We start from the raw sequence: 20,998 nt of genomic DNA, 5'->3' as shown, positions 1-20,998 counted from the left end.
TCTCGGCCCATTACCTCTCTGAGTTATAAACTCTGGGCCATACTGCTAGGCGTCCTGTCCCAGGACCCGTCTCCGTTTGATCACTCTATCCTCCTATCGGTTTCCCTTTCTCTTTACTCCAGGTCAGGCTAACCACCGTCTTGGTCTCCTCTCACTTCGGGACACCCACGTCATGCAGTAATGCTTATAATCTAGACCAGGGGTCCTCAAACTTTTTAAACAGGGGGCCAGTTCACGGTCCCTCAGACCATTGGAGGGCCGGAATATAGTTTTTAAAAAAAACTATGAACAAATTACTATGCACACTGCACATATCTTATTTTGTAGTAAAAAAAACAATACAGGAACAAATACAATATTTAAAATGAAGAACAAGTAAAGTTAAATCAACCGGTATTTCAATAGGTAGGTAACTGTACCCAATAGGCAGCATAAGTCCTCAATAGGCAGGTAAATGTCCCCAATAGGCAGCATCGGTCCCCAATAGGCAGGTAAATATCTCCAATAGGCAGGTAAATGTCCCCAATAGGCAGCATAGGTCCCCAATAGGCAGGTAAATGTACCCAATAGGCAGCATAGGTCCCCAGTAGGCAGGTAAATGTCCCCAATAGGCAGGTAAATATCTCCAATAGGCAGGTAAATATCCCCAATAGGCAGCATAGGTCCTCAATGGGCAGGTAAATGTTCCCAATAGGCAGGCTGTTTCCCCCTTATAATGCCATATGCAGGCTGTTCCACTCCTTATAATGCCCCATGCAGGCTGTTCCCCCCTTATAATGCCCCATGCTGGATGCCACCCCCCATATAATGCCCCATGCAGCTTGTCACCCCCCCCATATAATGCCCCATGCAGCATGTCACCCCCCCTATTATGCCCATTGCAGCATGTCACCCCCCCATATTATGCCCCATGCAGCATGTCACCCCCCCCATATTATGCCCCATGCAGGATGTCCCTTTCCCCCCTTATAATGCCCCATGCAGGATGTCCCTTTCCCCCCCATATAATGCCCCATGAGGATGTCACCCCCCATATAATGCCCCATGCAGGATGTCACCTTCCTCATATAATGTCCCATGCAGGATGTCACCCCCCATATAATGCCCCATGCATGATGTCACCCCCCATATAACATATAATGCCCCATGCAGGATGTCACCCCCCATATAATGCCCCATGCAGGATATCACTCCCCTGTCTTTATAATGCCCCATGCAACATGTCACCCCCCCCATATAATGCCCCATGCAGCATGTCACCCCCCCATATAATGCCCCATGCAGCATGTCACCCCCCCATATAATGCCCCATGCAGGATATCACTCCCCTGTCTTTATAATGCCCCATGCAGCATGTCACCCCCCCATATAATGCCCCATGCAGCATGTCACCCCCCATATAATGCCACATGCAGCATGTCACCCCCCCATATAATGCCACATGCAGCATGTCACCCCCCCATATAATGCCACATGCAGCATGTCACCCCACCATATAATGCCACATGCAGCATGTCACCCCCCCATATAATGCCCCATGCAGGATGTCACCCCCCATATCATGCCCCATGCAGGATGTCATCCCCCATATTATACCCCTTGCAGGATGTCACCCCCCCATATAATGACCTATGCCTCCATACATTAAAAAAAAAAAGAATCCAATACTCACCTCGCTTCTCACTTGCTGCCGCTGCTCTACGCTGCCTGTGACGGCACTCGGGAGGGCGTGGTGTAAAGACGTCACCGCACCCTCTGACCTGAGACGTCACAGGAAGCGCAGAGCAGGAAGACAGTGGATCTGCTGAGGCACGGGGAGAGGTAAGTATCCGCCTGCCGGGGCCCTGAGCAAGCGGGGGAGAAGGGCGGGCGCTGACACCTCTCCCCTCTCCTCCGCCCATAGGCCGGCGGGCCGGATAAAAGTCCTCCGCGGGCCGCATGTGGCCCGCGGGCCGTAGTTTGAGAACCCCTGATCTAGACCTTAGGTCTATTCTTGATGCACACTGGGCTCTATCTGACAGAAACTGTCTGTCTCTTCACCTTAGCCCCTCCCACTCTGGGCTAGTCCTAACCATTAACTGTAACTCTCCCTACTGTCGGTCAGAACACAACATAACTATAATAACGCATGTCACAATTCACATTACACAATGCAATAACTTGTTCTTCAAGGGGGAATGTGGGCAGTATGTCCATCTTCTTACACGTGTGTCACTTACCCTGTAAGTAGAAGAGATCATCCACGAACTCTTAGTAAAGCAGACCGCATATTACCTTTGTTTTTGGATCATACACTGGCCTGGTGACAAAGTGCATATCATCTTTTAGAAGACATGTAAACGTTCACACAGGATGGATTTGCTGTAGAAACTTCCCACCTATGCTGCAGGGAAATCCACAACCACAAAGGTCCAACAAATTGTACAGATTTTTGATGCAGACTGGTTGCTGTAGATTGTTCGCCTCATTCAGACTCCCATTTTTCATGTATTGGTTCCGTCCGGGTTTTAACACAGACACAATATGTACCCAGTATATTCTGTGCGGCTGTTCATATGTGTTTTTTTTTTTTTTTGGCAAACCAACTATCCAAAAAAAAAAATATGGACGCACCTACGTTTTTGATCCAAGTCAAACATCAAACTCATCCCTTTCAAATTAACTACATAGCACACGGATGCCATCTATTCTTCATCTGTGTTCATTCTTCAGTGTTTAAGTCCATGTTCCCACATTTAGTAAAGCTGCATTTTTTTTGCACTGTTTTTTTTTGGGTGCATAAAATCTGCTATGTTTTAAAGTTAAAGCAATGTGAATGTGATTTCTTGATAACTCTTTCCCATTTTATCAATTTTGGATGTCTATGGAGTGTCTGCAAGACTACATGTAAAATTGCAGTGGTGTTTTTAATTGCAGAATTTCAGCTTTCCTGCATTAGAGCTGCTTTAAAAAATGCTACACAAAAAAATAGCAACATGAAACATAATCAATAGTATTGCATGGTTTACTGCAGACAACTTTGGAAAACGTGGAAAAACCCAGCATTTATTCACTTAAAAACAAGGTCTAATGAGTAGGAAAAACTTTAATTTTTTTTTTTTAACCCCTTTCCGGCCCAAGGCGTACTAATACATATCTGTGCCCTGGGCCTTATGGGTCTGATACGTATTAGTACGCCCTGGCGATTTCTCCCGCACACAACGGGTGTCAGCTGATTGTTACACCCGGTGCTATGTGCAGGGAGCCGTCCCGCACCGTTCCCGGCACATTAACCCCCAAAATGCTGCGATCGAAATCGATCGCAGCATTCCGGGGGCAAGAGGAGGTAAGCGGGATACTTACCTTCTCTGCCAGTGTCTGAGTCCGGTCCCGGATGTTGCCATGGTGACCCGACGTCATCATAACAACATCCAGGTCACCAGGAGGCAGGAAGTTGCTTTGGTCATGCGCAGTGCACGACCAAAGTAACTTCTCCTGTGCAGCGCTGACAGGCTGCATAACACAGGGATGGTTCTGCATTCCTGTGCTATACAGCCAATCAGGCTGCAAAAAGTGAAAGTCCCATAGTGGGACAATGTGTAAAAGATCAAAAAGTGTCAGAAAGTGAAAAAAAAAATGTTAAAAAAAAATTTGTAAAAATATTTAAAAAAAAAATGAAAAAATAATAATAAAAAAAATAAAAATATATTGTACCCATAAATAAATAATCTTATGAAAAAAAAAAATAAACCAATAAAAGTACACATATTTGGTATCGCCACGTCCGGAATGACCTAACCTATAAAACTGTCCCACTAGTTAACCCCTTTAGTGAACACGGTAAAAAAAAACAAAAAAAACCGAAACATAAAACAATGTTTTTTCATCATACTGGCAAACAAAAAATGGAATAACACGCGATCAAAAAGACGAATATAAATAAAAATGGTACCGCTGAAAACGTCATCTTGTCCCGCAAAAAACAACAAGCCGCCATACAGCTCCAACAACCAAAAAATAAAAAAGTTATAGCTCTCAGAATAAAGCGATGAAAAAACAATTCTTTTTTCTATAAAATAGTTTTTATTGTGTAAAAGCGCCAAAATATAAAAAAAATATATAAATGCGGTACCACTGTAAACGTACTGACCCGAAGAATAAAGCTACCTTATCAATTTTACCACATGCATAACGGCATAAAAAAAAATAAAAAAAAACAATTCCTGAATTGTTGGTTTTTGTTTATTCTGCCTCACAAAAATTCGAAATAGAAAGCGATCAAAAAATATAATTTGCCCAAAAATAGTACCAATGAAAACGTCAACTTGTCCCGCAAAAAATTATAGCTCTCAAAATATGGCGATGCAAAAACTAGCCATTGCAAAAAAATGCGTCTTTTAGTGTGTGTCAGCTGTCAATCATAAAAACCCGATATGAATCTGGCATCGCTGTAATTGCACCGACCCGAAGAATAAAGACGTCTAATCACTTATACCGCACGAGGAACGGCGTAAAAAATAAACTTTAGGGTTAGGGTTGTGCTAGGGTTTGGGTTAGGGTTGTGCTAGGGTTGTGCTAGGGTTAGGGTTGGGCTAGGGTTAGGGTTGGGCAAGGGTTAGGGTTGGGCTAGGGTTAGGGTTGGGTTGGGCAAGGGTTAGGCTAGGGTTAGGGTTGGGCTAGGGTTACGGTTGTGCTAGGGTTAGGCTAAGGTTAGGGTTAGGCTAGGATTAGAGTTGGGCAAGGGTTGGGCTAGGGTTAGGGTTGGCTAAGGTTAGGGTTGGAGTTGGGATTTTTTCAGAAGTAAAGGAAAAAAAATGACGGCGATATGGCGACTAATGTTGAGCACAAGTGCTCGCTACTTGAGTTTGCATCGGGTGCTCGGGTATGCACCGAGTATAGCGGGTGCTCGAGTGACATGCTCGAGTCCCCGCCCCAAATGTTTTGCAGCTGTTATACAGCCAAAAAAAACTCGCGGGGATTGCCTGCCATGCACGAGCGATCTCCGCATGTTTTTTTTGGGGTGTCTAATAACTGTGAAACATGCGGGGCAGGGACTCGAGCATGTCACTTGAGCACCCGCGATACTTGGTGCGTACCCGAGTACCTGATGCAAACTCAAATAGCGAGCTCTTGCACTCAAGACTAATGACAACTTATTCAATATGATGACCTAATGTTATCAAATTCTGTGTTGTACCTCTGGGTTCAAAATGTTCACTATACCCCTTGATAAAATCCTGGAGGGGTGTAGTTTCCAAAATGGAGTCACTGGGGTGAAGGGGGGTGGTTTCCACTATTTAGGCACATCAGGGACTACGCAAACGCAACATGGCGTCCGCTAATTATTCAAGCAAATTTTACAATCAAAAAGTCAAATGGCTCCTTCCCTTCCGAACCCTGCCGTGCCCCCAAACAGTGGTTTTCCCCCACATATGGGGTATTGGCTTACTCCGGAGAAATTGCACAACAAATTGCATGGTGCAATTTCTCCTGTTACCCTTATGAAAATGCAAAATTGGGGGCTGAAAAACATTTTTGTTGAAAAAATGTGAAAATTTTATTTTTACGGTTCAATGTTATAAACTTCTGTGAAGCACCTGGGGGTTCAGGGTGCTCACCACGCATCTAGATAAGCTCCCTAAGGGGTCTAGTTTCCAAAATGGGGTCACTTGTGGTGTGTTTCAACTGTTTAGGCACATCAGGGGCTCCCCAAACGCAACATGGCATCCGCTAATTATTCAAGCAAATTTTACATTCAAAAAGTCAAATGGCCCTCCTTCCCTTCCGAACCCTGCCGTGCCCCCAAACAGTAGTTTTCCCCCACATACGGGGTATCGACTTACTCAGGAGAAATTGCACAACAAATTGCATGGTGCAATTTCTCCTGTTACCCTTATGAAAATGCAAAATTGGGGGCTGAAAAACATTTTTGTTGAAAAAAATGTAAAAATTTTATTTTTATGGTTCAATGTTATAAACTTCTGTGAAGCACCTGGGGGTTCAGGGTGCTCACCACACATCTAGATAAGTTCCCTATGGGGTATAGTTTCCAAAATGGTGTCACTTGTGGGGGGTTTCCACTGTTTAGGCACATCAGGGGCTCCCCAAACGCAACATGGTGTCCGCTAATTATTCAAGCAAATTTTACATTCAAAAAGTCAAATGGCGCTCCTTCCCTTCCGAAACCTGCCTTTCGCCCAAACAGTGATTTTTCCTCACATATAGAGTATCGGCGTGCTCAGGGGAAATCGCACAACAAATTTTGGGGTCCATTTTTTCCTGTTACCCCTGAAAAAATAAAAAAAAATGGGTCTAAAGTAACATTTTTGTGAAAAAGTTAAATGTTCATTTTTTTCTTCTACATTCCAAAAATTCCTGTGAAGCACTTGAAGGGTTAATAAAGTTCTTGAATGTGGTTTTGAGCACCTTGAGGGGTGCAGTTTTTAGAATGGTGTCATTTTGGGGTATTTTCTGTCATAAAGGCCCCTCAAAGTCACGTCAAATGTTATGTGGTCTCTAAAAAAATGGTTTTGTAAATTTTGTTGTAAAAATGATAAATCGCTGGTCAACTAGTTTTAACTAGTGTTGAGCGAGTATGTTCTGTTCCGAGTATGCTCGGGCCGAGCTCCGAGTATTTATAGCTGCTCGGTGATATGTTTGAATCGCTCCCGTGTGCATGATTTGCAACTGTTTGACAACTTTATTACATGTGAGGAATGTGTAAGAAATAGACATTCATCACATGTAATAAAGCTGTCAAACAGTTGCAAATCGTTGCAAATCATGCACACGGGAGCGATTCAAACATATCACCGAGCAGCTGTAAATACTCGGAGCTCGGCCCCAGTATACTCGGCGAAAGGGTTAATAGAACATACTCGCTCAACACTAGTTTTAACCCTTATAGCTCCCTACTAAAAAAAAATTTGGGTTCCAAAATTGTGCTGATGTAAAGTAGACATGTAGGAAATGTTATTTATTAACTATTTTGTGCAACATACAGTACAGACCAAAAGTTTGGACACACCTTCTCACTTAAAGATTTTTCTGTATTTTCATGACTATGAAAATTGTACATTCACACTGGAGGCATCAAAACTATGAATTAATACATGTGGAATTATATACTTAACAAAAAAGTGTGAAACAACTGAAAATATGTCTTATATTCTAGGTTCTTCAAAGTAGCCACCTTTTGCTTTGATGACTGCTTTGCACACTCTTGGTATTCTCTTGATGAGCTTCAAGAGGTAGTCACCGGAAATGGTCTTCCAACAATCTTGAAGGAGTTCCCAGAGATGCTTAGCACTTGTTGGCCCTTTTGCCTTCACTCTGCGGTCCAGCTCACCCCAAACCATCTCGATTGCGTTCAGGTCTGGTGACTGTGGAGGCCAGGTCATCTGGCGTAGCACCCCATCACTCTCTCTCTTAGTCAAATAGCCCTTACACAGCCTGGAGGTGTGTTTGGGGTCATTGTCCTGTTGAAAAATAAATGATGGTCCAACTAAACGCAAACCGGATGTTATAGCATGCCGCAGCAAGATGCTGTGGTAGCCATTCTGGTTCAGTATGCCTTCAATTTTGATTAAATCCCCAACAGTGTCACCAGCAAAGCACCCCCACACCATCACACCTCCTCCTCCATGCTTCACGGTGGGAACCAGGCATGTAGAGTCCATCCGTTCACCTTTTCTGCGTCGCACAAAGACACGGTGGTTGGAACCAAAGATCTCAAATTTTGACTCATCAGACCAAAGCATAGATTTCCACTGGTCTAATGTCCATTCCTTGCGTTCTTTAGCCCAAAAAAGTCTCTTCTGCTTGTTGCCTGTCCTTAGCAGTGGTTTCCTATCAGCTATTTTACCATGAAGGCCTGCTGCACAAAGTCTCCTCTTAACAGTTGTTGAAGAGACGTGTCTGCTGCTAGAACTCTGTGTGGCATTGACCTGGTCTCTAATCTGAGCTGCTGTTAACCTGTGATTTCTTAGGCTGGTGACTTGGATAAACTTACCCTCAGAAGCAGAGGTGACTCTTTGTCTTCCTTTCCTGGGGAGGTCCTCATGTGAGCCAGTTTCTTTGTAGCGCTTGATGGTTTCTGCAACTGCACTTGGGGATACTTTCAAAGTTTTCCCAATTTTTCACACTGACTGACCTTCATTTCTTAAAGTAATGATGGCCACTCATTTTTCTTTACTTAGCTGCTTTTTTCTTGCCATAATACAAATTCTAACAGTCTATTCAGTATCACTATCAGCTGTGTATCCACCAGACTTCTGCACAACACAACTGATGGTCCCAACCCCATTTATAAGGCAAGAAATCCCACTTATTAAACCTGACAGGGCTCACCTGTGAAGTGAAAACCATTTCCAGTGACTACTTCTTGAAGCTCATCAAGAGAATGCCAAGAGTGTGCAAAGCAGGCAATAAAGCAAAAGGTGGCTACTTTGAAGAACCTAGAATATAAGACATATTTTCAGTTGTTTCACACTTTTTTGTTAAGTATATAATTCCACATGTGTTAATTCATAGTTTTGATGCCTTCAGTGTGAATGTACAATTTTCATAGTCATGAAAATACAGAAAAATCTTTAAATGAGAAGGTGTGTCCAAACTTTTGGTCTGTACTGTATCTCTCTGATTTAAGGACATAAAAAGTAAAATGTTGAAAATTGCGAAATTTTCAAAATTTTTGCCAAATTTCCGATTTTTTCACAAATAAATGCAAGTGATATCGAAGAAATTGTACCACTATCATGAAGTACAATATGTCACGAAAAAACAATCTCAGAATCAGCTGGATCCGTTGAAGCGTTCCAGAGTAATTACCTCATGAAGTGACAGTGGTCAGAATTGTAAAAATTGGCCTGGTCATTAACGTGCAAACCACCCTTGGGGGTAAAGGGGTTAAATATACATACTATGGCGCCACCTGGTGTTAAAACTGGATGTGTACAAATTAGGCTGACAGATAACTTGGCTGTTGTGATGACTGAGCAATGAGCATGTGTGTCCAGCACTCAACTCCCTTGACGAACCTATACATTTCAATACACTTGAACACCAGGTGGCGCCACACTATGTAAGAAAATGGTACAACTCTTCACTGGATTTTTTTTTTAACAACGTGTAAATCACAAATAATATTCATTTATTTTATGATCTTTACAGAGGATGTGACTGGTGAAAATCCAAGAATCCATGAAGCAAATTGTCATACTACAAATTAAAAAATTCATATTGCAGCACAAAACTTTCCAAAGTACATGAATAAGATTTGTTATTGCATTTTAGTTTAAAAATTTTTATTTCCAATATGTTTTTTTTTTTATTCACAACAGATACTATTACGATATAAGAACATATGGAACGTAGACATTCATTTACGCCCTGCCTACCTTGGAGCAGTAATGAATGCAACTGGTATGTAACACTAGAAGATGCCTGGTAATATAGTTCCTTCAAGTGAGCGAGTCTCCAGCAATAACAAGCTCAACCATTCTTCAATGTGCTGTGGACCTGAAGGTCCTATGAATTGGACATCAATGATACAGTCCTAGGGGCGGAGCCAGACATTTTACCTTTTGCCTTACAAAGGGTTAAACAAGCCTCTACATCCGCAGCAATGTCAATCTGTAAACTGAAAAGAGAAAAGGAGAAAAAGAATATGCAATATACAGGGACCTCTAGAGCAATAACACATTTTTACTTATATACAAAATACAAGCAAAAAAGACAGCATAAAAACATTTAAAAAGGCTGAAGGCCTACAAGAACTGACCCCACATGCTCATAATAAAGCAGTGGCCACCCTAATCCACAAAAAAGGCACATGTATGTAAGTCCCTGCAAAAAATACATGTATATCATAATGCACTACTGTGTGCTAAGGAATGAGGGAAAAACATGCAAAACAATGCATAATGTGTTAAACCCAATAAACACGTACATAGTAACAAGAAAAAAACTGACATGAGATAACGTAACCAATATAGATAAGAAACCAAGGGAATTCAGTAACCAAAAGAATATGGATATTAATAAAACCCAACAAGAATTGAAGAGGGCAAATTGCAATAGCAAATAGGTGAATTATTCTCTGGGCAAGATGATCACATACAACCTGTGCCTAAAATCTACATGTGGAAAAAGGGGATGAAGCCCCACGCATATTGCCGCGTAAACTGCGGCTTCCTCAGGGGAAATTGTGCAGATAATGGTCATCTGCTTGTGTGGCGCCCCTGAGGGTTCATTCGCCACAGGGGTACTGCACCTCAGATTGAGGTGTGGTATCTCCTCTTCCAGGTAAGGATGGAGCATCACTCAGGACCCCACTTCACCACTCAACACTACACCACTCCTGTCCTGTAGGGGGCCTAAATGCACCAGGGTGCTGCCCCGGCCTGGGATAGAGGAGATGGGGGGGGGGGGGAACCTAGTAGTGGGTGAGGGTGGAGGACACACTTTTAGGAAACACTTATTGATTCATATTTAATCTACGGCCATCTTAGGTTCAAGGTCTTTGATTGAGGGTCTTCTGTCAGGGTCCAGCAAGAGTCTGTAGCTGGCTGAAGGTTCGCGGTCCTCATACTCTGGCCTTGAGCCGAGGAGCGGGTCAGAGTTAACCACTGTCTCTACCCGGTCAGGGTCCTGTTCTAAGAAGGTCTAGGAGGGGTGCAGAGGAGATAGGCTCCACAGGCAAAAGGATCTCAGGGGGATACGGATGGAGCGGAGTCCCCACCTGTATTCTTTACTCTGGCTTAGCCAGAGGGATTCCTGCTGCAAGAGGGGTGACCGGCCCCTGATATCTGACTTTGTCACTTCACGTCTCAGTCAGAAAAGCCCGGCGGCTTAGTGGATCCTAGGAAGGAACACAAGCAGCGGGAGAATTTACCAAGGAGAGGAACACACACCAGCGCGGTCTCGACAGGTGCTCCTGATCTACTTTGGAAGTGCTGAACCCCCTTCCCGGTGTTCGCAGTACGCCGTGAGTAGCAGAGAGAAGCTTTGCTGCTGAAAGTTCATCTGAAGTGAGTAAAGACCCGGATGACTTCATACACCGCCTCCGCTTGTTTATTCCTGCACGGCACTGCACCCACCATACTTCCACATAATCCTCCAACCCACTGCCCTGAGGCCTACTCCGCCTGTGGGGAGTAGTATCAACTGTGCTGCTAGAACACCGGCCTCAGAGGACTGACGCAGCGCTGGTGGCCATCACCAGGAACCGCAGGTGGCGTAGTCGAATAACCACTCATCCTCAAAAGCCCAATACTTTTTATGTGACAGCCCTGGGCACGGAACGGGTCGAGGCCACGACTGCATCCCCGCAACCCCCCTACACTGACCTGGCTCCGAGTAACCACACCTCTCAGGGAGGGCTAGGCGTCACACTTGCATTTATATAGTTAATAAAACAAGATAATAGTTACTTTGGCACAGGTTATATGTGATTATCTTGTCTAGAGAATAATTCACCTATTTGCTATTACAATTTGTCCTCTTCATTTATTGTAGAGGGCAACCTGACAGTCCTAAGATTGGGGCCCTGGAACAGCAGAGGTGTGCACAGTCAGCCTCCATTGACTATTAAATAGCCGAGTTCTGTACTCCGCAGTCACATAGACAGTGAATGGAGCAGAGGCCGAGCATGTGCATCTCTGCTCCATTCAGGATAAGACTGTAGAGCCACGTTCTCCTGGTTCCAGAGCCCTTATCTCGTAATCACTGGTGGTCCCAGAATTTAGACCTCCAGCATTCAGCAAGTTATCACCTATGCTAATGCAGGATCCATAAGCTTTTGTGTGCAAATCAAAGTCTATTTAACTTTGTATAAAGAGGATGAATTGCAGACTTTTCTGGACTTTAAACTTTGTACAGTACACAAGAATACAAACTATTACATCATTAATTGTAGCAGAGCTTGGAACGCTTTGTCATGATCAGAGAACATGCTTTACTTATAAAAAAAAAAGTGGAAGAAGGCCAAACTTTTATCTCTGATAAGAATGTATTGCAGATGCGGCAGGGCTGATTTTTCACGTTTGTGAATTGCCATGATGCCAAAAAAGAGATTGTTGAATGCTTAAATTATGCTACAGGCTTTTGTATAGTAATACTCTCGCCATACATGGGCTATGTTCACATGTAAATACTGTGTTTTGCTGGCAGAAAATCCACTGCATTTAACAGTTCACTCAAAATGGATGTTGTTTCATAAAAACTCCTGCCTAAAGTGCGTTCACAAACATTGTTGAACTGTGCGTCATTGATTCATTTTTTCATTATAGGCTGCTATGAGGAGCATAAAAAAATATATGTAAAAAAAGCAATTGTGTTTTTAATTGAAGAATTCAAGCGTTTCTGCATTAAAAAAATATATTTAAAAAAGCGTACCGGCACATCTGCACCAAAAACACATGTTAAAAAAAAGGATGGCACACAGAAATCATAACAGATTGCTATTGCATATTTTGGTATGGACACCTGCAGGAATTAAAAGCAGTGGGGAAATTTTCATATGTGATACAGGGCCTGCCTAAATGTTCTAAAGCCATTGTAATTGTTCTTCACAACCCATGGGAGAAAATACCAGCATGCAGATGCCATTGCGTTATAACTAGTGTTGAGCAAGCACTAAAATGCTCGGGTGCTCGAAGCTCGGGCCGAGTTCACTGTGATACTCGGGTGCTCGACCCAAGCAACGAGCCCAATGTTAGTCTATGGGAGACCCGAACATTTTTGCGGCGGCACCCCCGGCAGTCTGTAGAAAGCCTAAAAAGTGCCCAAAACGATAGTGACAGTGCTCAAATGACATGGGGACAGCATGGGGATCGCCCCTGGAAGCATTTCTGACCCCCAGGTCACTGCTGTCAACAACGTGGTCAGAGGTATTAAGCCACTTTTACAGGCTCACAATAAAACGTTCAAAAACGAAAGTGAAAGTGCTTTCCTGTGAAATATGTTAACCCCTTAACGACCACCTTTTTTGCTCCCCTTCTTCCCAGAGCCAGAACTTTTTTAATTTTCGTTCAATATGGCCATGTCAGGGCTTATTTTTTGCGGGACGAGTTGTACTTTTAAACACCATCACTGGTTTTACCATATCGTGTGCTGGAAAATGGGAAAAAAATTCCAAGTGCAGTGAAACTGCAAAAAGAATGCAATTCCACAGTTGTTTTTTGGGTCCTTTTTTTACCACGTTCACAGATTGCTAAAACTGACCTGCCATCATTATTTTCCAGGTCGTTACGAGTTCATAGACACCAAACATGTATAGGTTCTTTTTTATTTAAGTGGTGAAAAAAAAATCCAAAGCTTGCTAAAAAAAACGAAGAAAATGACGCCATTTTCCGAGACCCTTAGCTTCTCCATTTTTCGGGATCTGGGGCCAGGTGAGGGCTTATTTTTTGCGTGCCTGGCTGACATTTTGATTGATACTGTTTTGGGGTAGATCCGATGTTTTGATCGCCCGTTATTGCATTTTATTGCAAAGTTGTAGCGACCAAAAAAACGTAATTCTGGCGTTTAAAATTTTTTTCTCGTTACGCCGTTTACTGATTGTATTAATTCTTCTTTTATATTGATAGATCGGGCGATTCTGAACGCGGCGATACCAAATATGTGTATGTGTTGTTTTTTTTTATATATATATATTTTATTTTGAATGGGGCGAAAGGGGGGTGACTTAAACTTTTATATATTTTTTATTTTTTTGATTTTTTTAAAAACTTTTTTTTTACACTTTCTGCTTGCTTCTATAGTCTCCAGAGGAGACTAGAAGCAGCAGTTGTCTGATTGCTTCTACTGCATACAAGCGATGAGCAGATCGCTTGTATGCAGGAGAAATGCTCACTTGCTATGAGCTCTGACCACTAGGTGGCGCTCATAGCAATTGAGACATGACAACCACAGGTGTCTGCTGCAGACCCTGAGTTGTCATGCCCACCCATTGGTGACCCGCGATCACGTGACGGGGTCACTGATGGGCGGGGCTTAGGACTCCCGGAAGCGCGAGTTAAATGCCACTGTCAGAGATTTAACATGTTAACAGCCGCGGGTGGATTGCGATTCCAATAATCAGCTGACATGTGCTCGCTTCAGTGCGGGCTCACCGCCGGAGCCCCCCGCTGAACCGGCCTTCCCGACCTGGTGCGTACTATTACTGACCAGGTCGGAAAGGGGTTAAGGAACATCCTTTCCAGGGTAAAGACTTGTGTATAAGGTAAAATAAATAACCAAAAACAAAAATACTCCTCCACACCTTGGGCTATGTTCACAAGTAGCATTTTTTATGCGTTTTTGCACGTTTGTATTGCTTTCTACCGTGACAAATGCATTCACCGGGAAATGTCATTTTAACATTTTACAACCTTATCTGGCCATGTGCTGTGTGACACATGCATACAGTGCTAAAAAGACATGGGAACAGCATGGGGAAGACCCCTGGAAGCATCTCTGACACCCAGGTCACTGCCTAAAAGTGTGCCCATCAGAAGTGATCCTTGCCGCATCAGAAGATGCAGACTTGCAACTATCCCCATGCAAGTCCTTGTCCCAGGGCAGTGTTCAATTGTACCTCCCCCATAACTTGCAATACAAGCGCAAGTATGCAGCCTGCCACCCACCCACCCCCAGGCTGCAATACCATACTGCTAGCTTGCTTGCACTTGAAATTGGGCCTTTTAGGCATGTGGAGGTGGAATCTGGCCTCCACGTCATGGCTGCGTCGGTAGCCTGGTATTCATACTCAGTCCCCAGCCGCCCGGCGGCCGGGTGTCCACGCTTGGTCCCCAGCCGCCAGGGGGCGGCCGGGTATCCATACTCAGTCCCCAGCCGCCCCGCGGCCGGGTGCCCACACACAGTCCCCAGCCGCGTGGGGGTGGCCGGGTGTCCATAAACGGTCCCCAGTCGCCCCTATTTGTCCCGGAGCGCCTTATACACAAGCGCGCATACCAAAACATTACCTGTGCCCTCCCCAGTGCATTTAGTGGGAAGGACAGCCTAACCACAAACACGTGGACAAGTGAATGTGGCCAGGAATGGTCCATCTCACTGACGCCTTCACACTGGGTTAATATTGTGGAAGCCGGGACACAGTTGGACACTGGGATGCAACACGTCCTCCAGACATAGAGGATTGCGGGTCCTGGGTCAATCAGGCTTCAACACAAAGTTCAGAAGGTAGACAGCAGCAGTGGTCGGCCTCCTACACAACGAGTAAATTATTCATGATCATGAGGCCATCCACCTCCTTAGCTTTCTGTTCCTTGGAATGCAAGCGCATGTATGTAGTAGCAGCTAGGCCTGAGGTGGTCAGCGTTTTGGCGCATATCCTACCTCCTCCATGGATTGCTGGATGTTTTCCTGCTACTATCCCAGTTCTATGACTCCCGTTAAAACAAAGCTTCAGGTGATGAATGATGGATGAGGTGGTGGCAAAGGAGAAAGAGCAGGAGGAACAGGGACCATTCACATCAATATCAGGCCAGCCAACCACACATGTCTTGTAGGATATGTTTCTGTACCAAAAGGAGCGGTTCAGCTACACAGTTATAAGGCATACAGTGAATGCAACGCCTACCAAAAATTTCGAGGCACTCCAATGCCCCTTGGAAGTGACATGGAGGTCAGAGGGCCTTAACTAAACCGTTTTTTCCATTTATAGCAACTGGGTCTCCTGTACACTGTTGGCCTAAGCAGGGAATGGAAGGCTTTCCAAAAATTATTAGGCACTGCAATGCCTCTTGAAACAGACGTGGATTACAGCATATTAAAAACCTTCTACCCATTATTGGGGAGTGGGTCTCCCTTAGTGTTCGCCTATGCATTGAAAAGCAAAAGCTGACAAAAATTAGGAGGAAATGCAATGCCCGTTGCAAGAGTCGTGGAGGTTAGAGGTAATTAAAAACAACATGTCAATGCCCCTTGGAAGAGCTGTGGAGTTCAGAGTGGTTTAACAGGACGGTTTTAATGCCCCTTAGAAGAGACGTGGAGTTCAGAGTGGTTTAACAAGACAGTTTTAATGCCCCTTGGAAGAGATGTGGAGGTCGCAGTAGCTTAACAAGACGGTTTTAATGCCCCTTGGAAGAGTGGTGGAGGTCGCAGTGGAATAAAAAGACAATATCAATGCCCCTTGGAAGAGTGGTGGAGGTTACAGTGGAATAAAAAGACAATATTAACGACCCTTGGAAGAGACGTGGAGGTCACAGTAGCTTAACAAGACGATTTTAATGCCCCTTACAAGAGCCATGCAGTACAGCATATTAAAAACATTATTCCCATTATTGGGGAGTGGGTCTACCATAGTCTTTGCCTATGCCTTCCAAGCAAAAGCTGCCAAAAATTAGGAAGGGGGAACTTGCAATGTCCCTTACAAGAGCCATGCAGTACAGCATATTAAAAACATTATTCCCATTATTGGGGAGTGGGTCTCCCATAGTCTTTGCCTATGCCTTCCAAGCAAAAGCTGCCAAAAATTAGGACAGAGGAACTTGCAATGCTGGCAACATGTACCACGGTCATCCTGGTGGTATAGTGGTCGTGGAGGCTGAGGATAAGGAGAAGAGCAAAAAACAGCCGAAATGAGGAAGCGTATACCCATGTGTGGGTGTGAAGCGATGCATGGGAATACACCTCCCGAAATAACACAGTGGATTTGACTTTGTTACTCTGCTGTCATTTGGTGGTGATGAGAAGCCAATAATTAAAAGGCACAGAGGAATCACGGAGGACGCTGGTACGATCGGCAAGGTACTCCCTCACCATCTTTTGAAACTTTCCACTCCTTGTGAGAGTACCCCGCGCCTCAGGGCCTGTAAGCTGGGCGGGTGTCAGAAAACTGTCCCAGAACGTTGACAGTGTTCCCCTGCCTCTGCTGGATTGGAGTTGCATCTCTCTCGCCTGTACGCCTTGGTTGGGCAACGAACTGTGACCTCTGCCGCTAGCGTGTTCAGATGGGAATTTTTTTAACAGTTCTGCAGCAAGGGCCTTCTGGTATTGCCCCATTTTTGTAGACCTCTCCACCTCAGGAATAAGAGAGTGAAAGTTCTCCTTGTAGCGGGGGTCTACAAGTGTCACCAACCAGTAATGACTGTCACCCAACATTTTGACAACGCGAGGGTCACGGTTAAGGCAGCGTAACATAAAGTCAGCCATGCGTGCCAGACTGGTAACGGGCAAGATTTCCGTGTCCTCACCAAGATGACGACTGACCATACTCTCCTCCTCCTCCTCCTCCTCTTCCTCCTCCCCCCTGTCCTCAGGCCACCCACGCTGAACCGACGGTATGACACTTGTACAGGTACTACCGTCTACAACGCATGATAGCAGCTCCTGTTCTTCCTCCTCCTCCTCCTCCTCCTCCTCCTCTCCCTCATTGTCCCCCAATGCACATTGGGATGAGATGAGGCTGGGCTGTGTGTAATCGCCCGCTACGGCTTCTTGATCCATCTCATCATACTCTGGCTGCAATGCCTCCTCTTTAATTCTCTGCAGAGAGCGTTGCAAAAGACAGACAAGTGGGATGCTGACACTAATGATGGCGTCATCGCCACTCACCATCTTGGTGGCCTCCTCAAAGTTTGTCAGGATGGTACATATGTCAGACATCCAGGTCCACTCCTGAGGTCTTATGTGTGGAGTCTGACCTGAATATCGACGGCCTTGTTGCAGCTGGTACTCCACAACTGCTCTCTTCTGCTCACAAATCCTTTGCAACATGTGGAGGGTAGAGTTCCAACGTGTGGGGACATCACACACCAGTCGGTGTGCCGGAAGCTGCAAACGCTGCTGCAACACAGCAAGGGCGGCGGAAGCTGTAGCCGACTTGCGAAAATGAGCTGACAGGCGGCGTACTTTCACGAGCAGATCTGGCAACTCGGGGTACGATTTAAGAAACCGCTGAACCACGAGGTTAAGCACATGAGCCAGGCATGGTACGTGTGTGATCTCACCTCGCCTCAGAGCCGCCACCAGGTTACGGCCATTGTCACACACGACCATGCCGGGATGTAGGTTCAGCGGTCTCAGCCACAGATCTGCCTGCTCTTTCACAGCTGTCCACAACTCACAAGCAGTGTGAGGTTTATCACCTAAGCTTATGAGTTTCAGCACAGCCTGTTGCCGCTTGGCGGAGGCAGTACTGCAATGCTTCCAGCTTGTAACTGATGTGGTGATATCTGAGATGGAGGCTGAACATGAGGAGGAGGAGGAGGATGCGCAGGAGCTGTACACTGTGGGGGCAACTCTGACTGACATAGGGCCCGCAATCCTCGGTGTGGGGAGGATGTGTTCCGTCCCAAGGTCCGACTGGGTCCCGGCTTCCACTATGTTTACCCAGTGTGCCGTCAGAGAGATGTACCGTCCCTGGCCCCAAGCACTTGTCCACGTGTCCGTTGTCAGGTGGACTCTCCCAGTAACTGTGTTGTTGAGTGCACGGCAGATGCTTTGGGACACGTGCTTGTGTAGTGCGGGGATGGCACACCGGGCAAAATAGTGTCGGCTGGAGACCGAGTACCGAGGGAGGGCCACCGCCATAAGATTGTGGAAGGATTCCGTCTCCACCAGCCTAAAAGGCAGCATTTCCAATGCAAGCAGTCGTGAAATGTGCGAATTTAGGACTGTGGCCTGTGGGGCGTTAGCTGCAAATTTCCGCTTTCATTCAAAGGTCTGGGATATGGACCATTGAACGCTGCGGTGGGACGTGGACGTTGATGCTGTTTCTTGAGAAACTGCCATAACAAGTGAAGACTGAGAGGAGGGGGCATCTTTACATGCAGTATGGACAGGGGATTGCCTTGCACACACAACAGGGGGTTCTATTGCACGCACAACAGTGGAAGAAGCAGTGGTGACACCCGCTGACACTGGTCGTGGACCCTGGGTTTCGCCCCACAAAGTCGGGTGCTTTGCTGCCATGTGCCTGATCATGCTGGTGGTGGTCAGGCTGGTAGTTTTGTCACCCCTGCTGATGCTGGCATGGCAGGTGGAACATATGGCTTTTTTGGGGTTATCAGCAGAGTCTTTAAAAAATATTCCAGACTCTGGAAGAACTACCGCTTGTACTGGCAACGTCCCTTGTGTTGGTGTTACGGGGAACGGTTGCCTGCCTTCTGTCTGCGGCCACCACACTGCTTCTTCCTGCCTGTTGGGGTACTCTGCCTCCCTCCCCCTGTGTGCTGCTGGCCTCACTCTGCATGTCCTCCTTCCACGTTGGGTCAGTTACTAGATCATCCACCACCTCCTCCTCTTCCACTTGCGCACCACGATCCTCCTCCTCACTTCCTGGCAATTGTGTCTCGTCATCGTCCACCTCTTGTGACAGATTGCCATCGTCGACTTCCTGTGGCCGTGGCTGTTCAAATATTTGGGCATCGCAACATGGGATCTCCTCTTCCACCACTTCAAGCGTATCAGGCGAGGGGCCCAAATATGGAAATGGACCAGTGAACAGCTCTTCAGAGTGTCCAAGTGTGGGATCACTTGCTGTCTGACGACACTCGGCATGGTGGGAGGAAGGAGCATCAGGGTGAGGAGGAGTATGCGGCCGAGACTCACGGCTACTAAGACCGGAGGTGGTGGTGCCCAGGTAACTGGAAGTATTGTCTGCTATCCAATTAATAACCTGTTCACACTGATCAGTTCTCAATACTGGTGTTGTTCTGTGCTTCCCTAGTAATTCGGTCAAGAAGTGGGAGCGAGAAGATGTGGCTGTTGGTTGTGGCACATTTTCACCTTGGCCACGGCCCCGTCCTCTGCACGAACCATCACCAGAACGTCCACTTCCACGTCCCTTGCCATGCGCCTTGCCCATTGTAAATGAAGTAAAATAGCTTACACTTGCAGTATCAATGGAAAAAGGGTAATAAAGAGTAGATTAGAACCGTGGAAGAGGAAAACCACAGTTATTGTTTACTGGGGTATACCACACTTTTTTAAATAGAGATATTTGCGGCTGAACAGTGAGCGACACACTCAAACTGCTTTTTTTTTAGATACCAAAGGCCCAAAACTGGATAGTACAGCGATTTGACCCGTGGAACTGCGAAACCACACTGGGATGTCGGGCCTAGACAAGACTATTTTCAACAGATATATTTTTGTGTCACAACAGTCAGGAGACACTACTGTTTTTCTTTACGGAAAAAACTACCAAAACCTGAATAATAGAGATTTTTTACCGTGGGATGGCAAAACCACAGTTATTGTTTACTGGGGTATACCACACTTTTTTAAATAGAGATATTTGCGGCTGAACAGTGAGTGACACACTCAAACTGTTTTTTTTAGATACAAATGGCCCAAAAGTGGATAATACAGAGGTTTGAACCGTGAAACTGCAAAGCCACACTTGTATTTCTCGGGCCTACACCAGACTATTTTCAACAGATATATTTGTGTCTGAACAATCAGGAGACACTATTTATTTTTTACGGCAAAAAATGCCAAAAGCAGGATAATAGAGATGTTTTACCGTGGAACAGCAAAACCACAGTTATAATTTACTGGTGTATACCAGACTTTTTTGAATATATACAGTACAGACCAGAAGTTTGGACGCACCTTCTCATTTAAAGATTTTTCTGTTTCTTCATGACTATGAAAATTGTACATTCACACTGAAGGCATCAAAACTGTGAATTAACACATGTGGAATTATATACTTAACAAAAATGTGAAACAACTGAAAATATGTCTTATATTCTAGGTTATTCAAAGTAGCCACCTTTTGCTTTGATGACTGCTTTGCACATTCTTGCCATTCTCTTGATGAGCTTCAAGAGGTAGTCACCGGAATTGGTTTTCACTTCACAGGTGTGCCCTGTCAGGTTTAATAAGTGGGATTTCTTGCCTTATAAATGGGGTTGGGACCATCAGTTGTGTTGTGCAGAAGTCAGGTGGATACCCAGCTGATAGTCCTACTGAATAGACTGTTAGCTGCTTTTTTCTTGCCATAATACAAATTCTAAGTAAAGAAAAACGAGTGGCCATCATTACTTTAAGAAATGAAGGTCAGTCA

At 45.1% G+C, this 20,998-nt stretch overlaps 1 protein-coding gene across 2 annotated transcripts in view; it reads left to right on the top strand.

Moving 5' to 3' along the window:
• Positions 1-20,998, top strand: part of LOC141273494 (glutathione S-transferase kappa 1-like) — a 130,754-nt gene that overhangs the window by 1,101 nt on the left and 108,655 nt on the right. For both annotated transcript variants that reach the window (XM_073685397.1, XM_073685396.1), the window contains exon 2: positions 9,321-9,402. In XM_073685397.1, coding sequence (XP_073541498.1) covers positions 9,321-9,402 — 82 coding nt within the window. The remainder of the gene's footprint in view (positions 1-9,320; positions 9,403-20,998) is intronic.

The sequence above is a fragment of the Phyllobates terribilis genome, unplaced genomic scaffold, assembly GCF_046119375.1.
Source record: "Phyllobates terribilis strain yellow unplaced genomic scaffold, ASM4611937v1 Scaffold_5__5_contigs__length_657084704, whole genome shotgun sequence".
NCBI lineage: Eukaryota > Metazoa > Chordata > Amphibia > Anura > Dendrobatidae > Phyllobates > Phyllobates terribilis.
Note: the sequence above shows the minus strand (reverse complement) of the source record. Positions and strands in the feature narration are given on the sequence as shown.